General features: G+C 42.6%; 1 protein-coding gene across 10 annotated transcripts in view; it reads right to left on the bottom strand.

Moving 5' to 3' along the window:
- nav2a (neuron navigator 2a) overlaps positions 1-26170 on the bottom strand; it is a 104792-nt gene that overhangs the window by 12529 nt on the left and 66093 nt on the right. For 5 of the 10 annotated variants that reach the window (XM_026177713.1, XM_026177720.1, XM_026177752.1 and 2 more), the window contains 20 exons: positions 18275-18404; positions 16220-16538; positions 15308-16031; positions 13677-13896; positions 11841-12124; positions 10735-10800; positions 10045-10089; positions 9314-9474; positions 9003-9185; positions 6624-6676; positions 4686-4709; positions 4220-4294; positions 2588-2671; positions 2344-2467; positions 1971-2155; positions 1796-1816; positions 1481-1519; positions 986-994; positions 319-491; positions 71-224 (listed from right to left, as the gene is read on the bottom strand). In XM_026177713.1, coding sequence (XP_026033498.1) covers positions 71-224; positions 319-491; positions 986-994; positions 1481-1519; positions 1796-1816; positions 1971-2155; positions 2344-2467; positions 2588-2671; positions 4220-4294; positions 4686-4709; positions 6624-6676; positions 9003-9185; positions 9314-9474; positions 10045-10089; positions 10735-10800; positions 11841-12124; positions 13677-13896; positions 15308-16031; positions 16220-16538; positions 18275-18404 — 3073 coding nt within the window. The remainder of the gene's footprint in view (positions 1-70; positions 225-318; positions 492-985; positions 995-1480; positions 1520-1795; positions 1817-1970; positions 2156-2343; positions 2468-2587; positions 2672-4219; positions 4295-4685; positions 4710-6623; positions 6677-9002; positions 9186-9313; positions 9475-10044; positions 10090-10734; positions 10801-11840; positions 12125-13676; positions 13897-15307; positions 16032-16219; positions 16539-18274; positions 18405-26170) is intronic. The other 5 variants (XM_026177735.1, XM_026177777.1, XM_026177729.1 and 2 more) reach the window with 4 other exon arrangements.

The raw sequence follows: 26170 nt of genomic DNA, 5'->3' as shown, positions 1-26170 counted from the left end.
CAGACATTCAATGTTTACATCCATCTCAATGTGAAGCATACTCAGTAAGCTCAGTCTGAAATTTGCAGACCTGCATGCGGTTCATGGCCTCGCGGAGTTGATCAAGCTGATGTGCAGAGCTAAGAGCCTCCAGGCGGATGTCAGTTAGTTTCATCTCCTTCTCTCTGAGCTCACTGCGCAGCTGCATCACCGTCTCAGCCTCGCTGTCCAAACACTCCGACAATCTGTATGCGCACACAAGGCAATGCAGTTTGAAGCATTAACATAGTGCAATTTGAGCAGTTTTTTGTCACATGCAGATGTTGAGCTAGTACACACAGTGTGTTGGAGTGCGTGTTCCTGAGCATGTGGCCTGTGGCCGAGGTGCCATTGTGAGGCAGCTTGGGAGAGGATGGCAATGAAGAGTCCGTCATCTCCTCGATGTCAGAGTGAGAGGAGGCCGACTTCGGAGATTTCTTCTTGCTGAATGCTTGTTTGAAGGAACTTCGCAACTGCAGGAAACAAAAAGAAGAAAGAAAGCAAGGCGATGAACAGGTGAGGTTATTAGAAAAGCTGTTGAGAGGGGAAGTAGTGGGAAAACTGCAAGTGAGTCACAGGGAGAAGAAATAGGGGGAAACTGTCTTATGACTGACTCAGAGCTACAGCCCCAAACACAGTGTAATGTGTTATGTTTACACTCTTATGTAAACATATTTGTTTTCTTCTTCTTCATGTTAGTAATTTATTTAAGGTGTTTTGGCAATCTCCTACAAGAACCACAAGCATTATGGTTCTTCTGACATTTTCAGGTGAATTTTTCCTTAAAGAGCCAGCTCAAGCGTCATGAGAGCAGCTTTCAGGGAGAAGTAGTGTTAGAAAGGAGAAGAAAGGCACTACAGTGACAGCAAAGTGCAGGAAAGGAAGAAGAGGGCCGATGTTAGTAACCTATAAAAAGTGCAGGGGTTAGGCTTCTTTCCTTTCATTTCACATAGCGTACCATTCTTACCTCATACACCTGCCACATGAAGCGAAGCACAGGAAGACAGAGAGACAAAACAGCACATGTTCATATGGGTTTGGGGGTGATAATGTGTTATGGTGGGACAAACAGATTAAACTAGAGATGCCTACAGGACTAGAGATTTTATTTGACTTCCAGGCAGCTGCAAGCTAATTCTACATCATAGCCACCATGAAGCGAGGAGTCTTTCATGATCCATTATATACTCTCCAACACACGCTGCCCCCATGCACTCAACACATCACTCACTGTATGAGCAGCACCTGCATGGAGGAGGCTCCTGTGGGGTCTCATCTATCCAAGCAGTGGTATTTTATTATCACTGTGACCTAAGGCAGGAAACTCTAGAGGATCTGATGTCTAAAAGTGCTACATTGCTCTTCCTGACATTTGACAACATCTGGATTGACAAGCACAGGTGGCCAAACACATTGTTTCAGTCAACCAGGAGGAAGAGAGGGAGGAAGAAAAGTTTCGTACTTCATCATCTCTGACTTGTCCTCCGGTGCACAAAAAAGTCTTTCAACAACAACAACAAAAAATTTTTAAGTGTCATATTTGTTGTATGATCACTAATAAAATTTTTTTAAAAAAAACACTAATGACTCAACATTGGGACAACACTCTATCCAGAAAGCATTACTACATAATTTACAGGTCAAAAGACAACTACTACATTTAGCTAAATATCAAGGTAAAACGCTGATGTTTTCTGATCTCTAAAATAACCAGTCAAATCCATCATTACTTGCTTTTCAACAACACTGAGCCTATGAAAATACTGTTTGTAATCACCTTCTCCCCAGTCAAAGAACGCTAAAGAGGAGAAACACAAAGATGTGTCACCCACACAAATATGAAAATGCAGATACACAAGACAAAAAAAAAAAAGTTAAAAAAATGGCTGCTTGTTGTCACACAGTGCAATCACCTCCTTGTACATAATCTATTTAAACTGCTGGCTTCTTACCCAGTTCTTTTTGTTCTTCTTTTTGTTTTTAGCGTCAGCATCCATGTTGGAGCCCACACTCGAGTGGCTGGTCGCGCTGGCAACACTGCTGACGCTGTCGGAGGAGTGCTGTCTCTTGATGCGCAGATCTGGCTGCTGGTTCTGTTGCTGCTGCTGCTGCTGCTGTGGACTGCCATTACTGCCAGCTGGGGAGACAGAGGATGGGGAAAAGATGTATGGCATTACAATGTGTCCCATGATGACCTTTCTCCCAGATATGTCTATACAGAGCCTCTATACTAGAGTGCCTTTGCATGATTCCCAGTTAATAATCCTGATATTATTGGCACAAATTCAAATTGCTGTACTGAGGCATTACTGTTATTTTCTGTACCTGTGCGATCCCCTTTAGGTGTAAGTTCAGGTGTGTTAATGACTCCATTGATGGCAGCCTGAGCAACAGCGTTCTGCTTTTTCAGAAGCTCGATGGTCTTCCTCAACTCATTCAGCTCGGAGTCCTGTACAGAAAAAACATGATGATCAACCTAACAATCATCTACAGAGACTTTGTGCACAGTAGTTTTCTTTCAAACATCAGAAACCAAACATTTTTTTCTTTTTTTCTTTTCTGTTTTTACCTTCTGCTCGGCCGTCAAGGTGAGACTCTTCAGCCTTATGGTCATGTTGCCCAGAGACTGTTCAAACGCTGCCACCAGGTGAGCCTGACAAGAAACAATCAAATTGCATCTTAACAACTCCTTACATAACATGGCAAATATACAAATACACAAATTTTAGCTAACTTCAGAGAGCTAAGTGGTTCGTGTATAAAGAATTGTATCCCAAGTCTGTTTTATAATATCCTGCAAGTGTATGAAACAATCTTGATTTAATAAACAGAGACAATAAGAAAATGAACGGCCTACTTTTTGGATGAACGGAAAAAAGTGAGACACGTTAACCTTGAGGCTAAAGCCCAAACATGTTAGTCAATCCATCTTCACACCAAAATGAAAACATAACCAAACCCAAATAATATACTAACCAATAATGTCCTGGGAAAAAATATTATCTTCTGGAGAGGGCACATTACGAGTACAACTATGACAAAACTGTTCCAAAAACAATCCTTGGATCCTTGGCTCATTCAAGGCCACAGACAGTCAACGATTGGTCAGACCTAGTTTAACTCTAGGTGGTGGTTTTTTTTTTGTTTTTGTTTTTTTACACGACCTTCTGAGAAAGAGGTAACTTGGGTATGTGTTCACAGTTCAAAAGAAATACAGACACAGACATGACATGTCAAAGAAAAATAATGTGAGTGCCAAGGATTAAAACTGGAGACAAATTTACAACAAAAGACTTGAACTATTCCTTTTGAGTGACATGGATCATTATGGTGATTTAAACAGTTAGACATGGGTGAACTTGCTCATCCTTCACTATTATGTTCTGGGCTGTGAATATAAATGTTCCGCGGACGCCTGTAGAAATGTGTGTGAGAGTTGAGCACAGTGCTGACTGACATGTGATTCAAGTCGTGACTTTTTAGAGCAGCCTCCAGGGCTTCAAGGTGTGTTCAGATAATTCATCATGCATATAAATACATTTGAACAAAGCCCACCTCCCCAATACCAGCTCCTGTCTGCTCCGTCTGTGCTTATCTTTCAACACTCGTGTGCACTTTGTGTATCCAGGCGTCATCGACAACAAATCTTTACTCCACATCTGGGACAAACCCTCGGCATTGTGCTGGGACTTGACACTGCTGTAATGTAACACCTCTGCCTTGCTTCCATATCTCTAATCCACAGTGAAACTACTAGCAAGCGCCCACTCAGGCTGAAGATTACCAGCTGAGCGTGGCAGGACTTGTGCAATACAGGAGCAGGGTTGGCAGAAATGATCATGTCTAGAGATGCTTAAAGAGATGTTCTGATCATTCTACCAGTTGTAAAATGATACCTGTAAGAGATATCCCCTCAGTCTGAATAAGTGTTTCTGCCTGTATTTGGAAAATGTTCAGGAATTTGAGAAAACGCTGGCATTTTAAAGAGCTCAATATGTTTGTTAAAACTTCTCTAATTAGCAGTTAGAAATGAGCATATGTGGAAATTATTTGACATATAATGGCTTATTTAGCTTAATCTTTGGAAAATAAAAACTATATACTATATATAATAAAAGGGTTTTTTTAACCCCTTTGATAGTTTTGACAGATGTTCTTCAACAGTTTGGGTTTGCATGTTCTTAAGTGCTTGAGGCCTTACATTTGCACTCAGTTGTGTTGTCAAGGCTGAAACTTTTTCCTGGGAGGCATCCAACTCCCGCCGAAGCTTGCGAATCTGAGGATTTACAAGAAAAAAAAAAATGCCATGACATCAAAAGGCGCCAAAACAAAAGCATACACACATAGATTTAAATACATGCATGCCTTCATGGAGCATGTATGTAACGCTAAGCACATAAATGCATCCAGCATCAAAAGAGTCAGGCTCCCAGATTGAAGCTCTGAAGCTGTGATTGAAGTTCAGGTTCAGCGATGAAATGGCAGAAAGCATAAAAGAGCACGCGCAGGTGTTCACAGGAACAAGAGCTTGTTACAGGGTCAGTCACAATACAGCTACACGTGTATCTGGATCCAACTGTAAAAACATCCCCGTGTTCCAACAAGTCCAGTGGCTGTGTGCAGAAAATTAAAGAGGAGAGAAGTGCTGTGGGCGGGCTGATGCTTACCTCCGACTGAGACTTTTCCTCATTCTGTAAAACAAACACCAGAAGATAATAAAACCATTAGAGGGCACCACTGACTGAATTGAGACAGACTTTAATTAAAAAGCAGAGCAGAGTGGAGGTTGGAGCACACTCTCGTCTGATTTGTTAGCTCCATGGATATGAGCTTTATAAACTGTGGAAGATATTGTCTGGCGTAATATGTCTGGAAAGTAGAGAAATCCTCCTAAAGGCATTTCACTGAGAGATTCATTGTCTTGACAGGCTACACATGGAACAATAGTAAGAAAAGACAGGTAGTCAAATATGTACAGAGTGAGAGCATGCAAAACAAACGCTCGCACGAACACAACACACCCTGCTGCCGTTCACCAAAACAGCGAAACACGCAACACCCACATTTATGTGTAAACACACTGCAACGGAAAGATCTTTCTTAGCAAGAGGTCAGTGTATTGTTGGATCAAAACTGGCCTCCCTGAGGCTAAAATTTAATACGACTATGAAGCCGTCTTACGCCATTTCCAACCAATGACAGCGACGTAGCAAATGCCTCAGTTTTCCATGAATTTTGCATCTTCTGATGAAGATTAGATATAAGATTTAATATGAAGCTTTTAAATACGAAATTACATTTATAGAACTTTGCAGTGTGATTTGCAGTGTGATCAACAGTCTTTCAGCATAGCTCCTGAACTTGAGCAGGAGAGCTGATAAGCCACGATTTTTCCATCTGTCCACTTTCCAGCTCCTGATCGGAGCAGCAGCACGCAACATCTTTTATCATCTAATCTGTGCACAGAGGTGTGTGAGCACATCTGTGTTGTGGCACGTGGCATCTGTCCACATACGCAAACGGAGCTGTCAATTGCATGCAAACACTAACACACACACGCACACACACGAAAGGCTTATCCTAGATACACAAACAGCAGTCTGTCTTGGAAACGCAGACAAAACATATCATGTATTTTCTCTGTGGTGACACATAAGCTCTTCAAATGTGAATATAATTTAGTTAGGCAAAATGTTTGTGTGCTTTTAAGGACAAGCAATAAATAGGATAAAAGAAATTTCATATCAGTGTGATTTCTAACCTGGAGACCTTTAAACTAAACTGCAAATGAATCTCTGAAATCAATCAAGCACCATTACCTCGCAATCTACACTCAGAAAAAAAAAAAAGTTCCACATAATCAGATAGTTAACAGCTGTATTCAACACTCAGACCACAAGAAAAACAACAAAGACTTTCTGCACCCTACGGCCCTGCTCCGTCTCATCCCTACCGTTAGTTGCCACGATGCGACAGCGCCTGTCAAGGATAAAGTTGCCATCATTTTGCTTCCAGTCTCTTCCCCTCTGTGATTTTGAACCTGCGACTCTTTATCTCAAAAAGAACCAGCCAGTGTCTGAGAGTTTCTCTGCTACACCTGCCCAGGTGAGGAAACTCACACAGGGAGGAGGAGCCACACTGTGAAGCACAAACCTCTGACTGGCTACAGTGCATACTCGTGGGCTGTCCCGTGTGACTTCAAACAGCCAATTTCTCACAGGATCTTTGAGTTACATATCTGCGCGGATTAGGGGGTAAATTCACCAATTCATGTAGTCAGTATATCATAACTGCGCTGACAAAAGAACAAACTGGTTTCTCCAGTTTCCATGTGAATTGTGGTGCTGCTGCAATACCACAATACCTGCTGCTTTGCAAAGACTGCCTTAAATGAGATTTTGCCTTTTAGATACCATCACAAAAGTGCACGCTTTTTCAGTAGCAGTTATATTGAAATGTTTTTCTTATTCTTTATTTACCCAAAAATAATGTATCCAGAAAAAATGCACTGCTTCTCTTTTGCATCACTTTAAAAATGTAGTTTTTATTCAGAACCTCAGTCATATATGACTAACTCTGTTTAACTTGGCAGTTTCTGAACTCACCGTGGAGTAAATGGAAGAAGTGCTGGAGACCAGAGACAGAGATGATCCGTGAACTGAAAAGACAAAATGTGAAAGCAGTGATTAGAAATTACATCTGTAGACACAAGCACCTTCATTATCAGCAGACCTCCCACACTCCCCTCACTAACCACCCACTCTTTTCCAACACTGCCCACCCAGCACGGTTCCTCCCAGTCTTCCCAGCTCCTGCCCACCTCCTCATAAATGACATAATGACTGCCGAGATAAAGAACTCCTACATGCAGCAGTCAGACTGTGGCGCAACTAATGACTCAACTGGTAATAACACATCAGAGGCAGGGAAACAACACCAGCACTGTTTCCTGGCTGTGAGCAGATCAGAAAGGATCAGCAGTGTGATGTCATCAACCGCACCGAGAGGTTGTGCCGATCCCAGCTGATTTATTAGTTCATAAATAGCCTTGTAAGTATGAGATGTGACTCACTTTTATCTTGATTTGGTCTAGACAGAATCATGTGCTGGAAGCCACATGAAAAGGTGAACTGCACTTTAGTTTTAGATCATCATTATTAGTTTACATCTTTTTCTAACTACTAATATCCATTATTCTTCACAGAAGTTGTTTGATTAAGGACGCCGGTAGCGCTGAAGGTTTTATGAGTGCAAATTCCCAGTAAGTCTCTTTTAGCCTGCAGATGCAGGAAGAGGATCAGAACATACAATGATAAAATGGGGAGGCTTTTGGGTGGAGGGGATGGAGTGAAACTGTATAATGGTGTCGCTCTTAAAAAAAGGACAGGTCCGACAAAGTGTTTTGAGTATAATGTGACTTTTGTCCTGTCACTCAAAGAACAGTCGGGTAACTCTACACTTGGGTAATACGCACATGTACACACACACACACACACACACACACACACTCTTATCCTCACAGGCCTGCACACTGCAAACCAACACACAAACACACAGAAAGAGTGTGTGAGATGGAGAAAGTTATGTCTGAGTAATCTTGAATGTCACCACATATCCCTCACACCTCACTGTGAACCCTGTCATTATCTCCACTAGTAAAAGAGAGGACAGACTCGTAGAGCTGGAAAGAACTGAGGCAGATATGCTATCGGGAATGGCGGTGTCTTAATAATAAGTTTGCAGCGAAGTAACTGTGCGTGCACATTCCACCAAACTCTTAAAAAAAAAAACCCAAAAAAAAAAACCCAAAAAACAATCAGGCGTGCGTGACTTTCAAAATTAAGGCAGCTTTGAAACTGTGTACACGAGAGAGGACACGACTAACCGGTGACCTTAGTCTCTTAGCAAAAGAAAGCCTCAAACATGTGTTTGCTTAGAAATGTAACAGTGTTCTGGAGGAAGATAACGGATGGCAAAAGGTGAAATCATGAACATGTCTGGTATGGCTGACAAAAGATGTTTATCAGAGTTTGATATTTAAAAAAAAAAAAAGAAAAAAGGTTTCAATGTGGAATTTAGAAGAACACATACAATCAGCTGTTTCACAAAACGTGTTACCAGATTTGATGTCTTTGCTCATGGCTTTGTCCTCTATATTTACACACCGCCTTCACTGTGGAGGACACACATGCCTTTGTATTCCTTTACAGTTTTGGGTGTGAAACCCGCCTGTGATGATCATCTGTGCTTTCAAGTTTTACGTCAGCATCCTATAACCTAAAACCAACCAGGATGACTGTGACAAATTTGAGAGGAGTATAAATTTCTGCACTTTTTTTAAACTATAAAATGTTTCACTTTACCTCCTAGCATGTCTTTCAGCTGCATTATAATAGGTTATGTGTTTATTATGGTTTACTGAAATCCAAGTTCACAGCAAACTACTGTTTTAACATCACTGAATGCTGGGTTTTTCCCCATTGAGAGAACAAAATACTGTGCTTCCTTCACTCTCCCTTCTTCTCTTCCCCCCCTCCTCTAAATCAAAGTGCTGTTTCTATGGCTCAGAGGATTGGGATGGCTCCAGCAGAGAAACCTCTCCTGAGTGGGGAGTCTGCCCGCTGGTGGGAAAAGCACTGGTGGGTACTTTTCCCAATAAACAAGCTTATGAAAAAAACAAAGCCACACTAAAGCTGATTATGGATTTCTAAGGGGGATAAAGGGCTTTTCTTTGAGGAGGGGTTGTAATCTGCCCTAATGTTCTCTAAACAAATGGAATAATAATTCTTTTGGCATGAGGACGTGAAATAAGGAAGCTGAGGCTTCACAGTCACAGAGGGATGGGGGGCATGCAGTTCTTAGAAAAGGATTACACCTAATTACAGATTTCACCAAACATCTGAGGAAAACGTGGCCAGGACTCACACGGAGCCACCGAATATTCACCAAACCACCACATCCAGCTTTTTCCCGTCTCCTCCTACCTTCTTCGAAGCCATCCCTGAAGGATCCCGATCTGCTCATGGTGCGTGTCTTCTCGTCAAGCGACATGCAGGAGTTTCTCAGACGGTTGTCACAGCAAGGGTCGATAGGGGCATCCTGATTGGTCAGGCTGTTGTTGCGCAGACCACCAAGGTTAATCTGAGCTGATGAGGTCGGGCTTGATGCTGTGAAAATGATATACGGCAATGTAAAAGTTGGCAAGCATTACATTTCTTTGTTACTCATATGTTTATAAAATGTTATAAAATTGTGACAAAGGACTAAGGTAACATTGTCAGATGTGGAGACATACCGAGTTGTCCAAAGTTGAAGCGTGTTCCAGAGGGGGAGGTGAGGCTGGAGCCGGGAGAGAACGGAGAATTGCTGGCCGAGTCCTGTAGGCCACTGGTGGAGTGGGAGCGCAGCCAATCACGGGCCTCCTCGTGGCCTCGCAGCTGTGGTGAGGGACCATACCTACAGGACATCAAAGACAAAAAAGGTCAAACCAGAAGTGAGGACACAGAGCAGAACAGGTCTCAGTTTTTACGGATGAGTTGATCTCGATTTGGATTTTTTTCCCCAGATACGTCACAATCAGTGAGATGATTTCTTTCTTTTTTTTGCTGAAGCAAACTGATTAATGGCTTGGATTTAGCGACAGATGAATCAGATGCTGAAACAATTTAAGACAACAATGTGCCAACACTGACCGACTTCCAGCTGTGAGAAACATAAACTAGCAGGAAAAAAAAAAAAAAGCAGAGCAGAAGCCAAAGAAAATCTGAGGCCCACAATCAAGTGTGCTGCATCGAAGCACAGTGACAGATCTGTACAGGGGACAACGCGACATGCCTCTGCACAGAAGCACAACACAACAACAAATGTGCCAAGTGCTAAATTAAAAAGAAAAGCATTCCTGAAAGCGTGACAACAAGCCTCGAAGACTGAATGTGGACGCAGAACAACAAAAAGAAAGGCGGAGGACAATTTAGTGAACCAGTGTGCAAAAGTGCAACATGACCAGCGGGGGAGTGAATTCAGTACCTGAGTCCCTTCTTAGGCAGAGTGTTTCTACCACAGTGTGGTCCGCTGTGGGAGAGAAACACTTCAGAAGAGGAAAACAAAGGAAGCAAGGAGGCAAGGAAACATGTGTGGCTGCATCTCTCAACAACTACCAAATTATATTATTTCTAGACTGCAAAAAACATCCATCTTTACATGTTGAGTCATCTTTTTTTAAATTTTTTTGGACACAATTTTTCAGTTTTTCTGTGGAAAAGAGTTTAAAGACTCAGAAAGATAAATAAAAATAATGATCTGAGATTGATATTTTTGCAGTGAAAACTCAAACACAAACCTAAGCTCATGCTGGCATCTCTGTACTCTACCACAAGGTGGCGATAAGTGAACAGTCATAACAGACTAGAAGCTGTCCGCCAAACAAAAACACTGAAGCTGCCAACATCCACACAGACACCCTCACAAATGCACTCTGACACACAACCATTCACACAGTAGCTTAAAAAAAAAGGTCATAAAAACAATATCCACACAAACCACCACACAGAGCGACACATTTCAAACTAAAACCACAAAATACTAACTAACTACCGCACAGAGGGACTCTCTGAGGTTATTGGTGGTGCTCTCTGTGTGACAGCAGGTGGTGGTTTAGTAGGTAAATCCACAGCTGTTTCACCAGAAGCCTAGCACTTGCATACAGGCACATTTTACCTGTCCTGCCTCCGAGGTAGGGTGTTTCGGCTGAATATAGGGCTAGCAGAGGGGGAGGAGAGGGGACTGATGGAAGACAGGAAGGGGAAAAAAAACGCACAACAGACACAGAGAAAGAAAGTTTTTAGAAAATAACGCAAATGAAGAAATGTTTAAGAACAGATCAAGTCCATGATGCTTCACCAGCGAAGCTAATAAGAAAACTCAGCGAGGGTGATGTCACCTCCTTAAAGCTTGAACTTCAGATGCTATTAAGTTTCCTCTATGTCATTCCTGTCACATTACAAAGTCAACCTGTCAGGATGGAATCTGCTACAATGACCACAATTACTGTATAATCAGCTGAGGGCGCCACGGGATTATGTTTCTGCTCGAGTGCAGACAGAATGACAAACAAGAAGTGACAACTCACCATGGTGGATGCTTTATACATCATTTTGATTCCGAGTTCTTTAAAAGGTAGCTGATGTCAAGTCAACAGAATGTTGGACACAATAGATCTTAGAATAAAAGACTTCAAGTGCTCACTAGAATTAAGCATTATACAAACCATTTTTTACTTAACCTACGCTTTCATATGTAAGGAGCTTTTTATTTGCTTCATTAGGCCATGACCATTTTACATGAGGCATGCATTTCTTATTACCCTTCAACTGCTGTTTGCAGCTACAGTGGTCATTCATTAATAGCTGGATTCAGCTGGATTGTATTATTTTACTACAATTACTGTCTTATTTGTCCTTTTAACTAACAACTCTTTTTAGCTGTTGCTATCTTAGCTTTTAGAAACACAATGTTATAATGAGGCACTGATCTGACTGAGAAACTGAGGCACACTGCAAGGTCATGAGATAACTAACCTGCTTTACTGTCTTTTTTTAACATAATGTACCAAAAGAACATTACAACTCAAAACTAGTCAACACCATAAACATTAGTAAAGTGCTTACAGAGGTAACAGTTAAGAGGACTTCTACACAATCCGACTTTTTTTCTCCTCAGGTGAACTGTCATTAATGTGAAATCTTCTGCAAAAATCAAACTGATGAATGTAAAATATTAAAGGGCTCAATGTTTGATCATTCGTAGGAAATGTGTGTTCTAACCTTTCAGACATGCCGGTCTTGACACTGCCGGTGCGACCCAGAGCGGACAGCGTGTCCTCCCTGTGGGTCCCGTGGCCGCCACCTCCGGCGCTGCCTAGGCTCATGTCGATGGACTCGCTGCTCGTGTGCATGCTGCTGACAGAAGGGAAACCCACGCTTCCAGTTCCACCGTGTCCACCCAGGGTGCTCTCCCTGCTCTGCACAGAGGAGCTGCTCAGGGTGGTTCCCCACGTCAGGCTGTTGGAGGGTCCAGTGGAGGAGTACACAGAGCCAGGGCTGGAGGCCTGAGGATGATCAAAAATTAGATTTAACATAAAAAAAATAAAAATAAAAATAAAAATCTGCCTATATTTTGAAGTGATTATTTTGTGATGTGCAGCAATAAGATAGAGCACTGACACAGTCCAATTAAACTTGCTGATTTACACATCTCGCAGTCACAGAGTAAGATTATCATATTGGGAGACATGTTTCTGGCCTAATGGGTTAACCTTAGTTAACCCTGAGCTGATGAGGGAAAAATATATTGATATTGACCTTCTTCTAGGTCTATATTTTATCCCTACAAACTAGCATTTGGCTCTTTAACTGCCAAAAGATCGACTGTGCTAGCCGTGTTTTTACTGAGTGGCCTGTTTTGGCCCAGGACAATGCTAACCCTATTATAAAAGCAAACAGACATATTTTTAAACATGCACCCTCACAAGTATACAAGATGTTCTAGTTTTGTCAGAGGATGTATATTCATTAGGATAACTGAGTATTTGGATATCTTCGTGCCCACTGTTTAAAAAGACACGACTGCTACTTTGTAAAAGATGACAAAGTGTGACACTTCATGATTCATAACTAATCTGGTTAAGCCTAATGAATCATGTGTGAACATGATGGAAAGGTCATGATCCAGCATGCTCACACATTTGTGCTGTGCTGCAATATGTAGCCTACAGTCAATCCAACAAGTACACACACTGCCAGGTTCTACTTCAACTGAACACACCTAACAGCAGTTCGAGGAAATTACCACATTTGTGGAATTAGTAAGGTGAGAACAGAAATTATCTCAGTGTCCCTCCCAAAGCCTTGTAGTAGTTCTACAAACATATCTCACGTGCTTAACACACATCTGGATCATTGCTGAGCTCAGAGGCGCATAACCATTTTGAATCTAAAAGCCGAACCTGACCTTCTTGTTTGGATGTCGACCAGAAATCGCAAAGCTAACACGTGCAGTCGCTGTAGCATTAACTCTAAAGACCAGATGGATGTCTGTGCCAAATTTCATGGCAACCCGTTTAACTTTAGTTCATGTAATCCCTGACCAACCACGGAGGAATAGGCACGTCTTCTGACTTTGGAACTGCCTTCAAAACCAGATGGTACTTCTCAAAGGCCTAATAAATAAAGTTGGGAACTCTTTCAATTCATCCTTTGTACTCCATGAATTCATTAATTAATACCTTCTTGTCATGCTGCAAACATGTTTCTTATTTTTGTATAGCTGCTTTTAAACCACAAAACAAACCAAGTAGATACTTTGGCTCTTTTTATGGTAACTAACAGGTGGTGAGCAGTTGGAGAACTGTACAGCTACATGTAAAAGTACAGCTAATGAATAAGTAGCTGTTCCCTTGACAGATCCAAAATCGACATCTACTAAAATCAACTAATATCCAGTCTAGTTCAGCAATTTCAAAAGTTTAAAAGACTGATAGCACCTATAGTGTATAAATGAAATTCTTTCTGTAGAGAATAAAGAATCTTCTTGATAGATGTAATATTTTTTATTTGACTGATATTCTAATCCAGTCTCTCCATTATTTACGTCCTGCTCACCTGCTCACTGCCCAGCGTGCCTGTCCCCGATCCAAGTGCCCGGCCTCCAAACAGGTGACTGCTGGTTTCGTTGTCCAAGCAACTTAGTCCTCCATCGGGACACTCCAGCACTGTAGCCACATGATTCATGGTAGCATGGGGGTTGGAGATAACAGTAGAGTTCTTCATGCTTTCAGCTGTGGTCACTGGCGCCTGTTTACTGGGCTTTCCACCAAATAATCTGTGGTAAATGCGGAAGAGGCAGAAAAGCTAAAGTGCTTGTAGTAGAGCAGAAAGTGTGCAATCTTGTATTTGTAATCAGCAAATTCACAATTAACACTGTAGTATATCATCGCATAAATAATTCCATTTCGATTTTTGTATACAGCACCAAACCATAATCGCCCAAAGGTGCTCTATATTGTGAGATAGAGAGCCCACAATAATACAGAAAAAAACTAACAATTATACAAGCCCCTATGAGCAAGTACTTGGTGAGAGTGGGAAGGAAAAACTCCCTTTTAACAGGAGGAAACTTCTAGCAAAACCAATTTAAAAAAGTAGCATATTAATATTAATAGAAAATAGAAAAAGGAGTAAAATGTTTAGAGAGTACCATCATTCTATTACGTTTGTGTTGAGATGATGATCATCATTTCATGTTATTACTCTGAAATTTACTCTGGAAGCATCGGGCATTCGCTGAATTTAAAAATAAAAACCTTAATAAACATATGAATAAATCAATACACTGAACTAAAGCTGCCAAAGCTAGAAAAGAAGTCAGTTTGATCTTACAGGTAAGGACAAAAGGCTGTGTTGTACTTCAGAGCACCATATTTATGATAGAAGATAAAACGTCTAAAATATGACAGAACAACTTTTGTTGTTGTTGTTGTTGTTGTTTTTTCTTTCATCAATACCTTAGTTTTATAATCACTGAAAGCTGAAAACTAAAACTTAGATTACCTGGACAGCCCAGTTTGGAGCTGTGGCAGGATTAAAGTGTTAAATGGAGCAGCAAAGTTATTTAAAAGTGCTTTTGTTTTGCCAACAATTCAACTGTATTCATTTCAACTCTGTAACAAAGAGGACAGTAGCAAAACTGTAGCCAGTATAGTCAGTGAATCTGAGACAAGGCCAGCACACACACAACTCTCTCCTCTTTCTATGCTAATCTGTGGTTAGATTTAAATGGCAGGCAGCGGTGACTGGAGCCGTGGTAGGCGATAATAGCAGCACAGTCTCTTTGAAGAGTTATCACTCCCTCACATTAATGAGGGCAGAGAGCTGAGGTAAGACTCAGCTTCCATTACCCTGTGCCACACCCTACACCCCACACCACCAAGGCTGAGGCTTGGCAGCTGATCAGCCGAGCTCAAGGTCTGATTCACAATGGCCTGATTTAACCTCTCAAAGACTGTAACAAGTCTACACATGTGTTCCTTACTCACCACTACTTATCATTTGCTGTGAGTGCATGATTACTGCCTTTAAAATGGTCTTCAGTGTGTGTGTGTGTGTACTGCATGCGGGTGAAGTCAAGCCCATACAAGAGGGCCCCCACAGAGGGTGGCTCATCACTTAGCTGTCAGTGAGTCTGCAGGATTACTCAGCATACAAAACGATGGTTTCTAAGTGTGTGTGTTCACCTGCGTAATGTAGGTGAAGAAACCTGCTGTCTTCCTGTCAGAGGAACAGTTGCTGCTCCTCCGCTCTGCATCGCGACCCCACTCCTGAGGTTGTCAATCTCAGAGACACCTTTTTCCCGATCTGTCTGATTGGCCAGCAGGCTTGCTGAGCCGTTGGCCTTGGCTATGCTGATTGAGTTTTTCCCATGAGAGGTGACAGAAAGCACAGCGGCTTCAATGCTGCTGGTGGAGGAGCGGTTCCCATTGCGGGCGGCTGCTCCAGAGCGGCTGGGTCTCGGCAGGCTACGGTACTGCAGGGTGGAGCGGGCGCTCATCGGGAGGAAACCATCATCATGGTGTCCTAACACTGTGCCTCCATCCTGCCCGCCAGCCTTCAACCCTCCGGACAGTGAGCGCGCCCCAGATTTAGGCATCTTCCCCAGTGTAGCCGAGCCGCTGGTGATGGTGGCACCACTGGCGGTAACCATTGTTACCATCCCATGGCCTTGCTTCTTGAAGCCAAAGGTGCTGGTTGGGGTGCGTGAGGTCAGTGCGTGCGTCTGTGTGTGGGGCTCGGAGACGGTGTTTGTGAGTGTGTGTGTTGTCGGTGTGCGGCTGGTGGGGATCGTCTGTTTTTTGGCCTCATCACCACTGCTGCGCCCAGCATCCGAGGGTGAGCGATGAAGGCCGTTGGAACGAGGAGAGAGACGTCCTTTTTCTGACACCTTAACATCATCTGTCTTACCTGCAGAACACAGAATGAGACATCAGAAACACAGGCTTTCAAACTCTGACTTGACATCTCATTTTTCTCAATACAGTGACACCTGCATCTATAAAATGTGACAAATTGTCCTTATGTCTAAAAGTTTATTCGTCACACTTGACTTTAATGATCATTTTTTTATTATCAGTGCTGGATGATCATGTTACCTGAACTGTGGGTCTTGTGGCTCACTGAACCAGTGGAGCCTGTGCTACTAGTGCTTTTAGTCCGGGGTGACGTCACCCCCACCTGAGTGCTCATGCCTCTCCTCCAAGAGCCAGTGTGGGACACGGAGGGAGTCTTTCTTCCTGAGCCACCCTTGTCTGACTCATCAGAAATGTCGGAGGGGTTCCGACGACTCCACCTGGAACCTGTTTCCATCCTAACCCCGCTGTCTGAACGTCCGTCTGACCTCTTGACCTCGTCTCCAGACCAAGTCTGGTGTGCCGGTGTTGAGGCTGAGTGCTTCTCTGCATCCGTTACAGGCTGGGAAGACATACAAAGATAGTCAGATTTACTGCAGTAGTAGAGAATGTGGCTCTAAAAAGCCCCCTTTTATGACCAAAGCCATCATACTGGTTAAAGCTACCAGCATTTACGCCGTCATCACCACCTGTGCAGCTGTCTGAGAACATCTGGGCTTAAGCATCTCAAGCACTAACAGCTTATACACTTTTTTACCTTTGCTTTGTCAAGCAGTTCATGTTTTTGAGGAAGCTACTTCATTTCAAAATTTTCTGAAGCAAGATGCAAGCCTTTTAAAACTCCGATAGGTGATCATTGAAATCATGCTGACTGTTTAAGCTTTACCATTTTCAATTTGCTGTTACAGCTCAGCCTTAATTTGTAAATTAGTAGATTTCAGCTACAGGAAAGATGACAGCAGCTTTTAAGTAGATTCTGCAGCTTTCCAGACAACGGTACAAAAATGCAGCTCTGCTCACAGACCTTAAAAAAAATCCAGCCAATATAGGATTCCACGAGGACAGATGACACACACTTAATGAATCTGGCTGCTGCACTAAGAGAAAGACGTCTTTGTGCACACCTTTGTTTTTCTTCTCCACCTCTGCCTCTGAAGCAATAACAGACACGCGTCAGCCACAACACAATGTGTGTGTGTGTGTGACATAAACATGTGAGTCAGCTGTTAATATTCTCATTTCACCTCTCAACTTCCTGAGCCTTTAGTGGCTCAAAATCACTATTTAATGGTTTAAAGCTAGTGTCAACACCAGCTTTAGCTTTGAGAGTTCAGAGATGTGCCGAGGAATGCTGGGACAGACACAGTTAGAAAAAAAAAATTGAAGTAGAGCAGACAGACGCTCATTCAAATCAATCAAAATAAAAAATAAAAATCCAGGCCATATGAGGCCCTTCACAAATTTTCATCTGGCTCACATTTTAAAAGATAGAATATGTTAATTTTGGCCCAGAGAGTTACATACACTCCCTGCAAATGCCAAACTAAACGGACAGGCACGTCTCCACTGCACCTGAAGATTAAAGAACACAAGAAAAAAGCAAAGTTCATTTTGAAGGCAGATCATTTCAACTCAGGTGGGAGACTGAGTATGTTTTTATAGAGTGTACAAAGAGGCCTGTATGTCCACTGGCCATCAGACAGTTTCTAAATTAAAAAAACCCATTAATGCCTTGCTGTCATTTTGAATCCACAAAGCAACAAAGATCTGGAGCCACAGATGGAAACAAAGGCTTCAGAAAGTTGTTAAACTCAAAGCAGGCATGCAACTACAGCAGAATGTTTCCAACCTCAGATACAGATGGTTTCATATTTATAACTAGCGTCAAGACAGAAGGTTAGGCTATAGATTACAGGTTTGTTAAGACTTGCAGACATGTGTGCAGCAACAACAATAAAGATTTATTATTTCTATTTTCAAATAAAGACTGTGGTTTTGTCAAGCACCCCATATTTTCAGCTGTCAAATTAAAATGTCATGAAACAGGTTGGTGTGAGGTGCCCGGATGGTGGACCTCTTACACAACCATAATCAGAAAACACTGTTATGTCCTAAATAACAACAGCTAACATTTTTCTTGACTGGTACCCTTGAGTTTTCATGTGGGCACAAAGAAAATGCCTGCTCTATTTTGGCGAAATAAATCAAAAATAATGATAAAACAAAAATGATCATCTTTGACGAGAAGCTCTAAACACTCTTAAAAAGACTGCAGTGTTCTTGAGTGTGTAGTCTCACCTGTGTACTGAGGCCCTTGCGCTGTGCTGCGGGGGTGTTGGCGTATGAGGAGATGGAGGAGCTGGTGTTGATGTCATCTGTGTCGATGTTGTCGCTGATGCCACTGCTCACAGAGCTGCTGTCGTCCCAACTAGACACACACACACCAGTACAGGAGGAAACACTCATTTTAAATAGTGCTTCTTCCAGAGTGAAGACAAAAAGGAAGACAGCAGAGCTTGGAGACACCAGACTGAATTGTGATGCTTCTTATCCTATGAATACAACACTGCACTACCTAAAAGTAATTATTCTGTTCCCTTTCCCCCATTTCCATATTTCTTTTCAGGCACAGACGCACAGAACTTTGAGCACTGCTAAACTGAAATAAACGTTCAGAGCTGCCTCGTGATTTATATTCATTGAAATTGAACTGAATTCAGTGTGGGTACACACACACAAACAGGCTGAATGGGGTTGTCTATCACACGAACAAAGGCGCAATGGAGGGGTGACATCATGGTGTGCTTGTGTGTGTCTGAACTGTTCAAACAGACCCATCTGAACAGGATATTTGTAAATATGCGTGTGTGTGTGTGTTGCTTAGAATCTGTGGGGGACAGGAAACCCAGCCAGTTGGCAAAGATCACTCTGAAAGGACCGGGGGGGGGCAAATGGTGATGGCCGGTACAGGGTTGGCATCAGAACACACACGCGCACAACTCTTGTCAAGCTGTCACTTGCATTTTTAAGACTCATCGAGGACACATGCTTGTCTCAGTATATTGTACGTTTCATCTACAAATACTCTTTATAAGTTAGTCTGTCAGATAAATCTGTTATTACCTAAAATGTTCTATTTCTAAAATGAAGTAAAACCAGAGAATTTGTAAACTATGAAGGTTGTGCTGTATATGATTTAAAACAATACAGGTTGAATTTGGATTTCTTTGAGCAGTTTGTGTTTTTCTGCAGCTTTCCCTTAACAAAATGAGCAAAACTCCTCAAATCAACAATAGTGTCTGAACATAAGCACCAACACAAGAGCTTCGTCTCATTAAGGGTACGTGTTTGAAAGACCACCAAAAACCTAAACTCAAATATCCCATCGTTTATTTTCTAACTGCTCCAATTCCTCATTCATCTTGCAGTCTTGATTTTTATACAACATTACTGCTCAGTGGCTAACTTGGAAGTCCGCATGAAAACATATAATTATGGCCTTAAAAAAAAAAGAGAAAACTAAACAAAAACAAAGCATTTCCTATGGCAAAAATCCCAGACTCAGATTGCCACCGAAACCTAATCAGCTGTTTCTTGGCAGACTCTAAACAAAATACATCTGCTGCTTTTGGAGCAACCTTGCTAACAACCTGACAAACAGAGACAGGGGAAAACACAACTTCCTTCTGGGATCACCGGCACAAGCAGAGTGAGTGGAGCCATTGGCTTTCAGAGTTGAAAGCATCCGTAAAGCAAACGAGCTGTGAGGTGCAGAGAGATTGAGAGTGACCACAACCGGTTCAGCTCATCCACACAGCCACAGGGGAAATTCCCACACACATCAATGCAAGAAAAAAAAACCCCAAAAAGGAAATAAAGATAACATATGAAATCTGCAATGGCCTTTGCAGATTCTCAACAAATCATAGCTGTCTGTGCTAAAGGACAAACTTTCTACTTTCTTTTATGCGTTTGTGCGCGCACACAAAGATAAGAACACACATAGGTATCTACCTGCTCAGGGTGCCTTGGTTGCTGTGGGAAGCAGAGCGCTGCGGGAAAATGCCGAGCTGGACAGAGAGCTTCATGACTCCATGCCGCTGAGAGAGTTCACGCAGCCAAATATCTGTCCCACTCCCTCTCTGTCTGTCGCTCTCTCACTCTGAGCTTCCTCAATGTCTCTCGCTCCCTCTCTTGCCCTGGCAAAGTTCCTAGATTGAGCTCCTTTGTCACTCGTTGCGCTGATGCTTCACCCCTCGGGCACTCTTCGTCTCTCTCTGGACTAACAGAGAGAGAAACCTGTAAGGAGGGGGGGGAGAAGGGCCTGCCCTACTGCTGGTAACATGAGCTTCCCCCGGGACTTTTAACCACTTCACTGCTGCAGCCGCACCACTAAAGAGTGCACACTGAAACACACCCCAAGCCCTAAATAAGCCACTTCAGCCTGACAAAAATCAAGAGGCAACAAAAGTCAAAACTGCATGATCACAGACAAAGTCTCTGAAACTAAAGGACAATCCGCATCCCGCTGCTGCTTTTTTGTGTCTTTCCCAGCCATGGCTTATGCCTGTGTGTGTGTGTGTGTGTTTGTAAGACTGCAATTTCCCAGACAGATCCACCCTGACCAGCTGACAAGCCAGTGCTAATTAGAGATCAGGCCAAGCGGCGTGGCTCAGCCCACAGCCTCCCGCTGGCAAAGCAACCTGCCAGTTAACAACCACTGAGCCCTTTACAGCCAATCACAGGAGACAGAGACGGGGGGAACCGGTGCCAAACACAGGCCAATGAGGTCGGCATTTAATAGATCATCACACTGAGGGGATGATGTGATGTACTCCTAACTCTTCCAGTTTACCCAAATCATAAAATTATATATTTTCTCCTCTTAACCTTTTACAGGATCAAGTCATGTAGAAAATTTCGGGATTTTTAGATTTCTTCCTCTAACATAATATAACAGAAGCAAGCGGGATAGGGTATGGAAATGAACGGAAAAGTGACTCTTACATGTAGTGGAGTTTGCAGTTAAACTGTATGTGCAAGTTTGTCATTCATCGGGATGACATGCGGCTACACTGCAAACCAGTCAAACAGGACAGAAGTGAAGAAAGAAAGTGACCTAAATGAAGAGAGAGCGAGAACCCTCGTCTCAAACCAGGTCCCTTTAGAAAACTTGCTGCTTTCCCGAAGGGGTCAGAGTTCAGAAGTCAAACCTCCAAAATTCCTTAAAGAGAAAAGCAGAGAGGGGGAGGCAAGAGGATGAATGAAAAAAATGGGCTCCTGCTCGGGTCAGCCAATAGAAGTGTCTAAAAGTGTCCTGAGAAAAGGGCAGCGGTTGTGTTTGTTTTAACTTTTCTTGTGTGTGTCCCTTGAGGCTGTGGTGGGTTGGTCTGCTGTACTGTACCCCCCCCTTCCTGAAAAGCCCAGTCCGACTCTGGCACATGCACACAGGATCTGTGCCGCAGAAATGTACACACAGACGTGGGGCCACAACAGAGCTGCGAAGCAGAAGTAAGGGGATTTCCTGTGTTTGAGGGGTGACTACTGGTCCTCACGTTGCAGCTGTATCACATAACCCCAAACTGCTGCTCTGCCCACTATACAGACAGACAGATGGGAGAGGAAGAGGGAGCGGCTTTAACTGACGGTCTCTCTGACTTCCAGCCCTCAGGGTTTGATGCACGACGCAGATAAGAGCATGGACAACTTGACAGGTGAGTCCTGTGGAAGCATCGGGACAGAAGGAGTGTCTAGACTTTACCTCCACACAAATCAGTGCCATCATAACCATGCAAAACAATTTATTCCTATCACTAAATGGTACAGCATGAAGGATATCAATTTCTCTAAGCCAACGCTGCCTCACAACAGCATTTACACCTGCAGGTGCTCATTGCCTTGAAGCCCAGGAGGAAGTGTTTCCTGTGTTTGAGGTACTTCAAAAAGTATTATTATGGTATAAGAAAAAGTTGAAAGTCTGAAAAAAGACCATATATTTGAATACACTTAAAGCTTAAAACAAACAAACAAAACAAATGATATGAGGACTAAGTGCGAACAGAGTGAAGATGAAGGCAGTGGAGAACGGCACATTCTGGGCTGGAGCCCAGGAGCCCTGTGGTATGAAAATGACACAGCTGTCCCTGTAAGACAGGACTGGACTGGACTGGACAACACACTGAGGAATGTCTCTCTCTCTCGCTCTCTCCATTTTTTTCTCCATCTCTCTTTGGTGTCTAGTCCTATTGTCTTCTGTCCTGGGAAAACATTTGCTATCTATACTCTGAGAATTTATCAAAGCATGTAGATCCCTCTGGCTGCCGCTCTTTCACTTAGCTTCTCTTTGACTTCTCCCTCTCTCTCTTTCTATTTGATGTGTAAACACAGACTCCTTTAGATTCGACAGACTGACCCGGATCCACGGTAAAAACTCAACAAACTTTTCACACACGTGACATGCATCTCTGAACTCACGCACATGACTCCACCATGCTGCATCTGCACACGCGACAAAAAAACCCCCTAAATTTAAAAGACTACTGTGACAAACTTGGAATTCCTCATGTCTGCAGGCATAAACACACACCGCACTCAAAACTAACCTACTGTCACCTCAATGCTAGAATGAAGCACAGAGCTGTGACTCCTGCCTGTAGACCATCGGTTAAGGAAACAGGCTCCCGGGATCGCTGGGATAAATAAAGAAAGAAAAGACGGCTACAACATAAAAACAGATTTTTCCTAAGCTGTCCCTTTTTTTTAATACTCATCTGGTTTGAAATCTTTAAAAGAGTCCCCAGATGACAGATGATAACCCACTTTAAGGAAATAAAACATTTTCAAGAGGCTTCTCTCTTACTCTTGAACCATTTGTGTTTTTCTCCCACTTTTCTAGTTTTTCGACAGATGCTCTTGGTTGGGTTTCCATCTAAGCTAACGATTAGTCATGCAGTGCAAGACTGTGCAGTAAATACAACTGCTGATGTAAAAAAACAAAAACAAAACCCCCCCAAAAAAACCCATTCCTGTTTAACATGTATCAGCTGTATATCTATTATATAAATATACAACTGGGATAAATGAAGGATAACATTTGGGAATCATGGGACAAAATATGCTGTCTGTTTCAGGTCTGCAGACCTGAAACACACTCGTGTCCCCAGAGCTTTTCCTGAGCTCACATGGTGAAACGTGGATAATCAGCTTAATACTTTAAAGCTGCAACCTGCACGAACCCCACTCCCTTACTCCCCATCTGAATTCAAGCTAACATGGAAAATATATGATTCAGGGAAGGTATGGAGAGTTAAAACTTACTCTGTGTTGCTGATTCCACAAACCACTCGCTGTAGATTAGTTAATGCTCCTTTGATCTGCATTCCCCATCTATTATCACCTCCTGGTCTGGGTCAGATTCCATATTGGACCAGAGACAAGGGACCATCTCTGGCTTCTTTGTTTTCCTTAAAAAAAAACCACACGACTGGACTTGTAGCTTGTTCAGCTGCCTGTGGCAGCAACTTTTATCCCATATTAAGCTTTTTGTTTTGCCCTCTATTAGTACTTTAAAAAAAAGTGGGTGGAAGGATGGGGAAAGAACGATTGTGGCTGTTAGAGCTGCAATGTTTGACAAAAAGAGAACACTTGAATTTACCTGAGTAGCAGCCCCGCCCGCCCTCTTTAGTGCTTGTCAGTGTGCCCAGCGGGTAGGTGTTTGGTGTTCTGCTGATGCAGTATCCATAGCAACAAAAACATCAGTTCTCTTAAGACTCTGTCTCTGTGGGTTTCTTTCTTCTCATATTATGTTGCTCTTCCCCATCGATTGACCCTCAACATTTATCAATTTCACCCCCTAACACAAACTAAAAATTAAGGATATGAGCTACAATAACTGTCAAGGAGAGGTCTTACTTTTAGGGAAAAAAGAACATGCAACTGAACTGACTAAAATAGAGATTTTTTTTTTCTCATGTGGGCGGAATAGCATCTTATGCCAGCTGCAGCATGTGTGTGGGAGTACCATTAACTTGGAAACACAGTTGACCTCACATCTTGCATCGAACAGCTTCAGATTCAGACGGCTCCCAGAAGCCCCGCAATGCCTGGCCTGCATGGTTTGAGCAGCCCCTGCCCCCTTGGGATATAGCAGAGCACAGCTTTTAGCATGACTGTAGCTGGGAGGCAGTTAAAGCATTTAGCAATCGAGGGGGAGTCGAAGGCTTTTTGAGAGTCTGGACATTTGGAGAGAAAAATATTTGGCTGCTTATTGTGTGCTATGAGTGAGCATTTGTAGAAGGATAGAGCAGACAAAGGAGAGGCTTTTTAACTCACGGGGTGAATGTGTGCAGTTACAGATACCTTTTCATTCTTTTGTTTAATTACAGTCTAGAACCATACAGTAAAGAAAATCTCACTGGGGACTAGGGATGGGTACCGGTGTCCGGTGCCATCATGGCACCGGTTCTGACATAAACGGTAGTAACCAGACCGAAAAGCAGCGCACATTTCGGTGCTTTATTTCGGTGCTTTTTTTTCCTGAGCTGTGATACACTTCTAGCCAATAATTTTACGTTTCCGAGGATAGTAGGCGGGGCCAGGTACGTACGTTCTTTTAGAGCAGAGCTACAGATTAAAATGTCCAAGGCGAAGCGGTCAAAAGTCTGGCTGTACTTCACAGCAAAATATGCAAACTCAGCAGCCTGCAACAAGTGCTTTAAGCTGATACTGTGATACTGTCAAAGGAGGTAACACCTCAAATCCGATGAAACACCTGGCGACGCATAGCGTTTTTTTTAAAAGCCCAGAAATGCGCTGTATGATAGCTTGCTGCGAGACCTCACACCGAGCACATCTACTGTGCGTGGGTTGCCTGTTATTGGACCCGGAGTTAGCAACATCCCCCAAAAACACGAAGAGGAGAGTCCTGGCCCCTAGCCCTGTCAGTGTAGCAGAAATGATGACGGATGATGACGGCAGCAGCAGCCGTTCTTCTCTGGGCGAGTAGCTTAATGTTGTTCGTGTGTAATTTACGTTGAGTAGGCTAACCACGTTATTACATTAATGCATGTAAGGTGAACTAGCAAACCTCATCATAGCTACATGCGGCTGTCTTCCTGTTTGATGGCAGATACTCCCTTCACCCTGGCCAAAAAGGCTAAAATGACCAAAGAAAAAGTGGAAAACAGTTAAACATGAGAGGTTTTGGACAAAGTTTGTGTTTTTTCCATTGTTTAAGCACTGCTTAAAGCCAAGAGTGATGCCATATATGCCCCATAGCTGCAGAAAAGGCTAACATTGTTATCTTTTTACAAAAAACCAGCTGAACATGAGAGGTTTTTGGACCAATTTTGTGTTCTCCATTCTTTAAGCACCGGTTTGAGCACCGTTTGAGCACCGGCACCGTTTCAAAAGTACCGATTTGGCACCGGTATCGGATAAAACCTAAACGATACCCATCCCTACTGGGGACATTCCTGATTCTTTTCTCCAAGGTTCATGTTTGGCACTTGGAGCACTTTAGCACCACCAATGGGTCAAAGATGTTAATCCTGTAAGGCCTGAAGGATAAAATTGAAAACCAAAAACCAAAAAAAACCTGACGTGTTTTGTGTGTTGAGAAATTAAATATTAATTTGCATATATGAGTTTTTATTTGAATCATTTCTGCTACATCTGGGTTTTTTTGTTCAATTTATTGCTCACAGTATCTTTACCTTAAACAAATAAAACACTGATGATGCAGAGGTAACAAACATGATAGCTTAACCCTGTACACCTGGAACCCTGTAACACCTGGCGTTACAGGGTTAAGCTATACATGAAAATCTTGGACAATCAACAGAAACAAAGAATGAGAAGGAGTTTAAATTATATCCTTAAGATGAAAAAGCTCTAATAACGGTGGAATTGGTGGAATTCCTTGGAACCTTTATATAAGCTTTGCAGCTCAAATTCAGCTCTCAAAGCAGACTGTTTTCACAAAAAATGCACTTTAACTTAATTCCAAACACAACATTTTACATAATGGCACAAAAAAAATCATGCAGCATTTTCTCCCTAATCCTGATAATCTATCACTACTGCAACCTGCACCCGTTTGCCATCATTAACCAAGGCCTTCTGATAATCTAGACTGGAGCTGAGGTCCAACATACACACAAACACACAAAAACTAATGGGTTACTGTTAGTTAAG

Source organism: Astatotilapia calliptera, chromosome 1, assembly GCF_900246225.1.
Source record: "Astatotilapia calliptera chromosome 1, fAstCal1.2, whole genome shotgun sequence".
NCBI classification, from domain to species: domain Eukaryota; kingdom Metazoa; phylum Chordata; class Actinopteri; order Cichliformes; family Cichlidae; genus Astatotilapia; species Astatotilapia calliptera.
The sequence above is the reverse complement of the archived record's forward strand: the minus strand, read 5'-3'. Positions and strand labels throughout refer to the sequence as shown.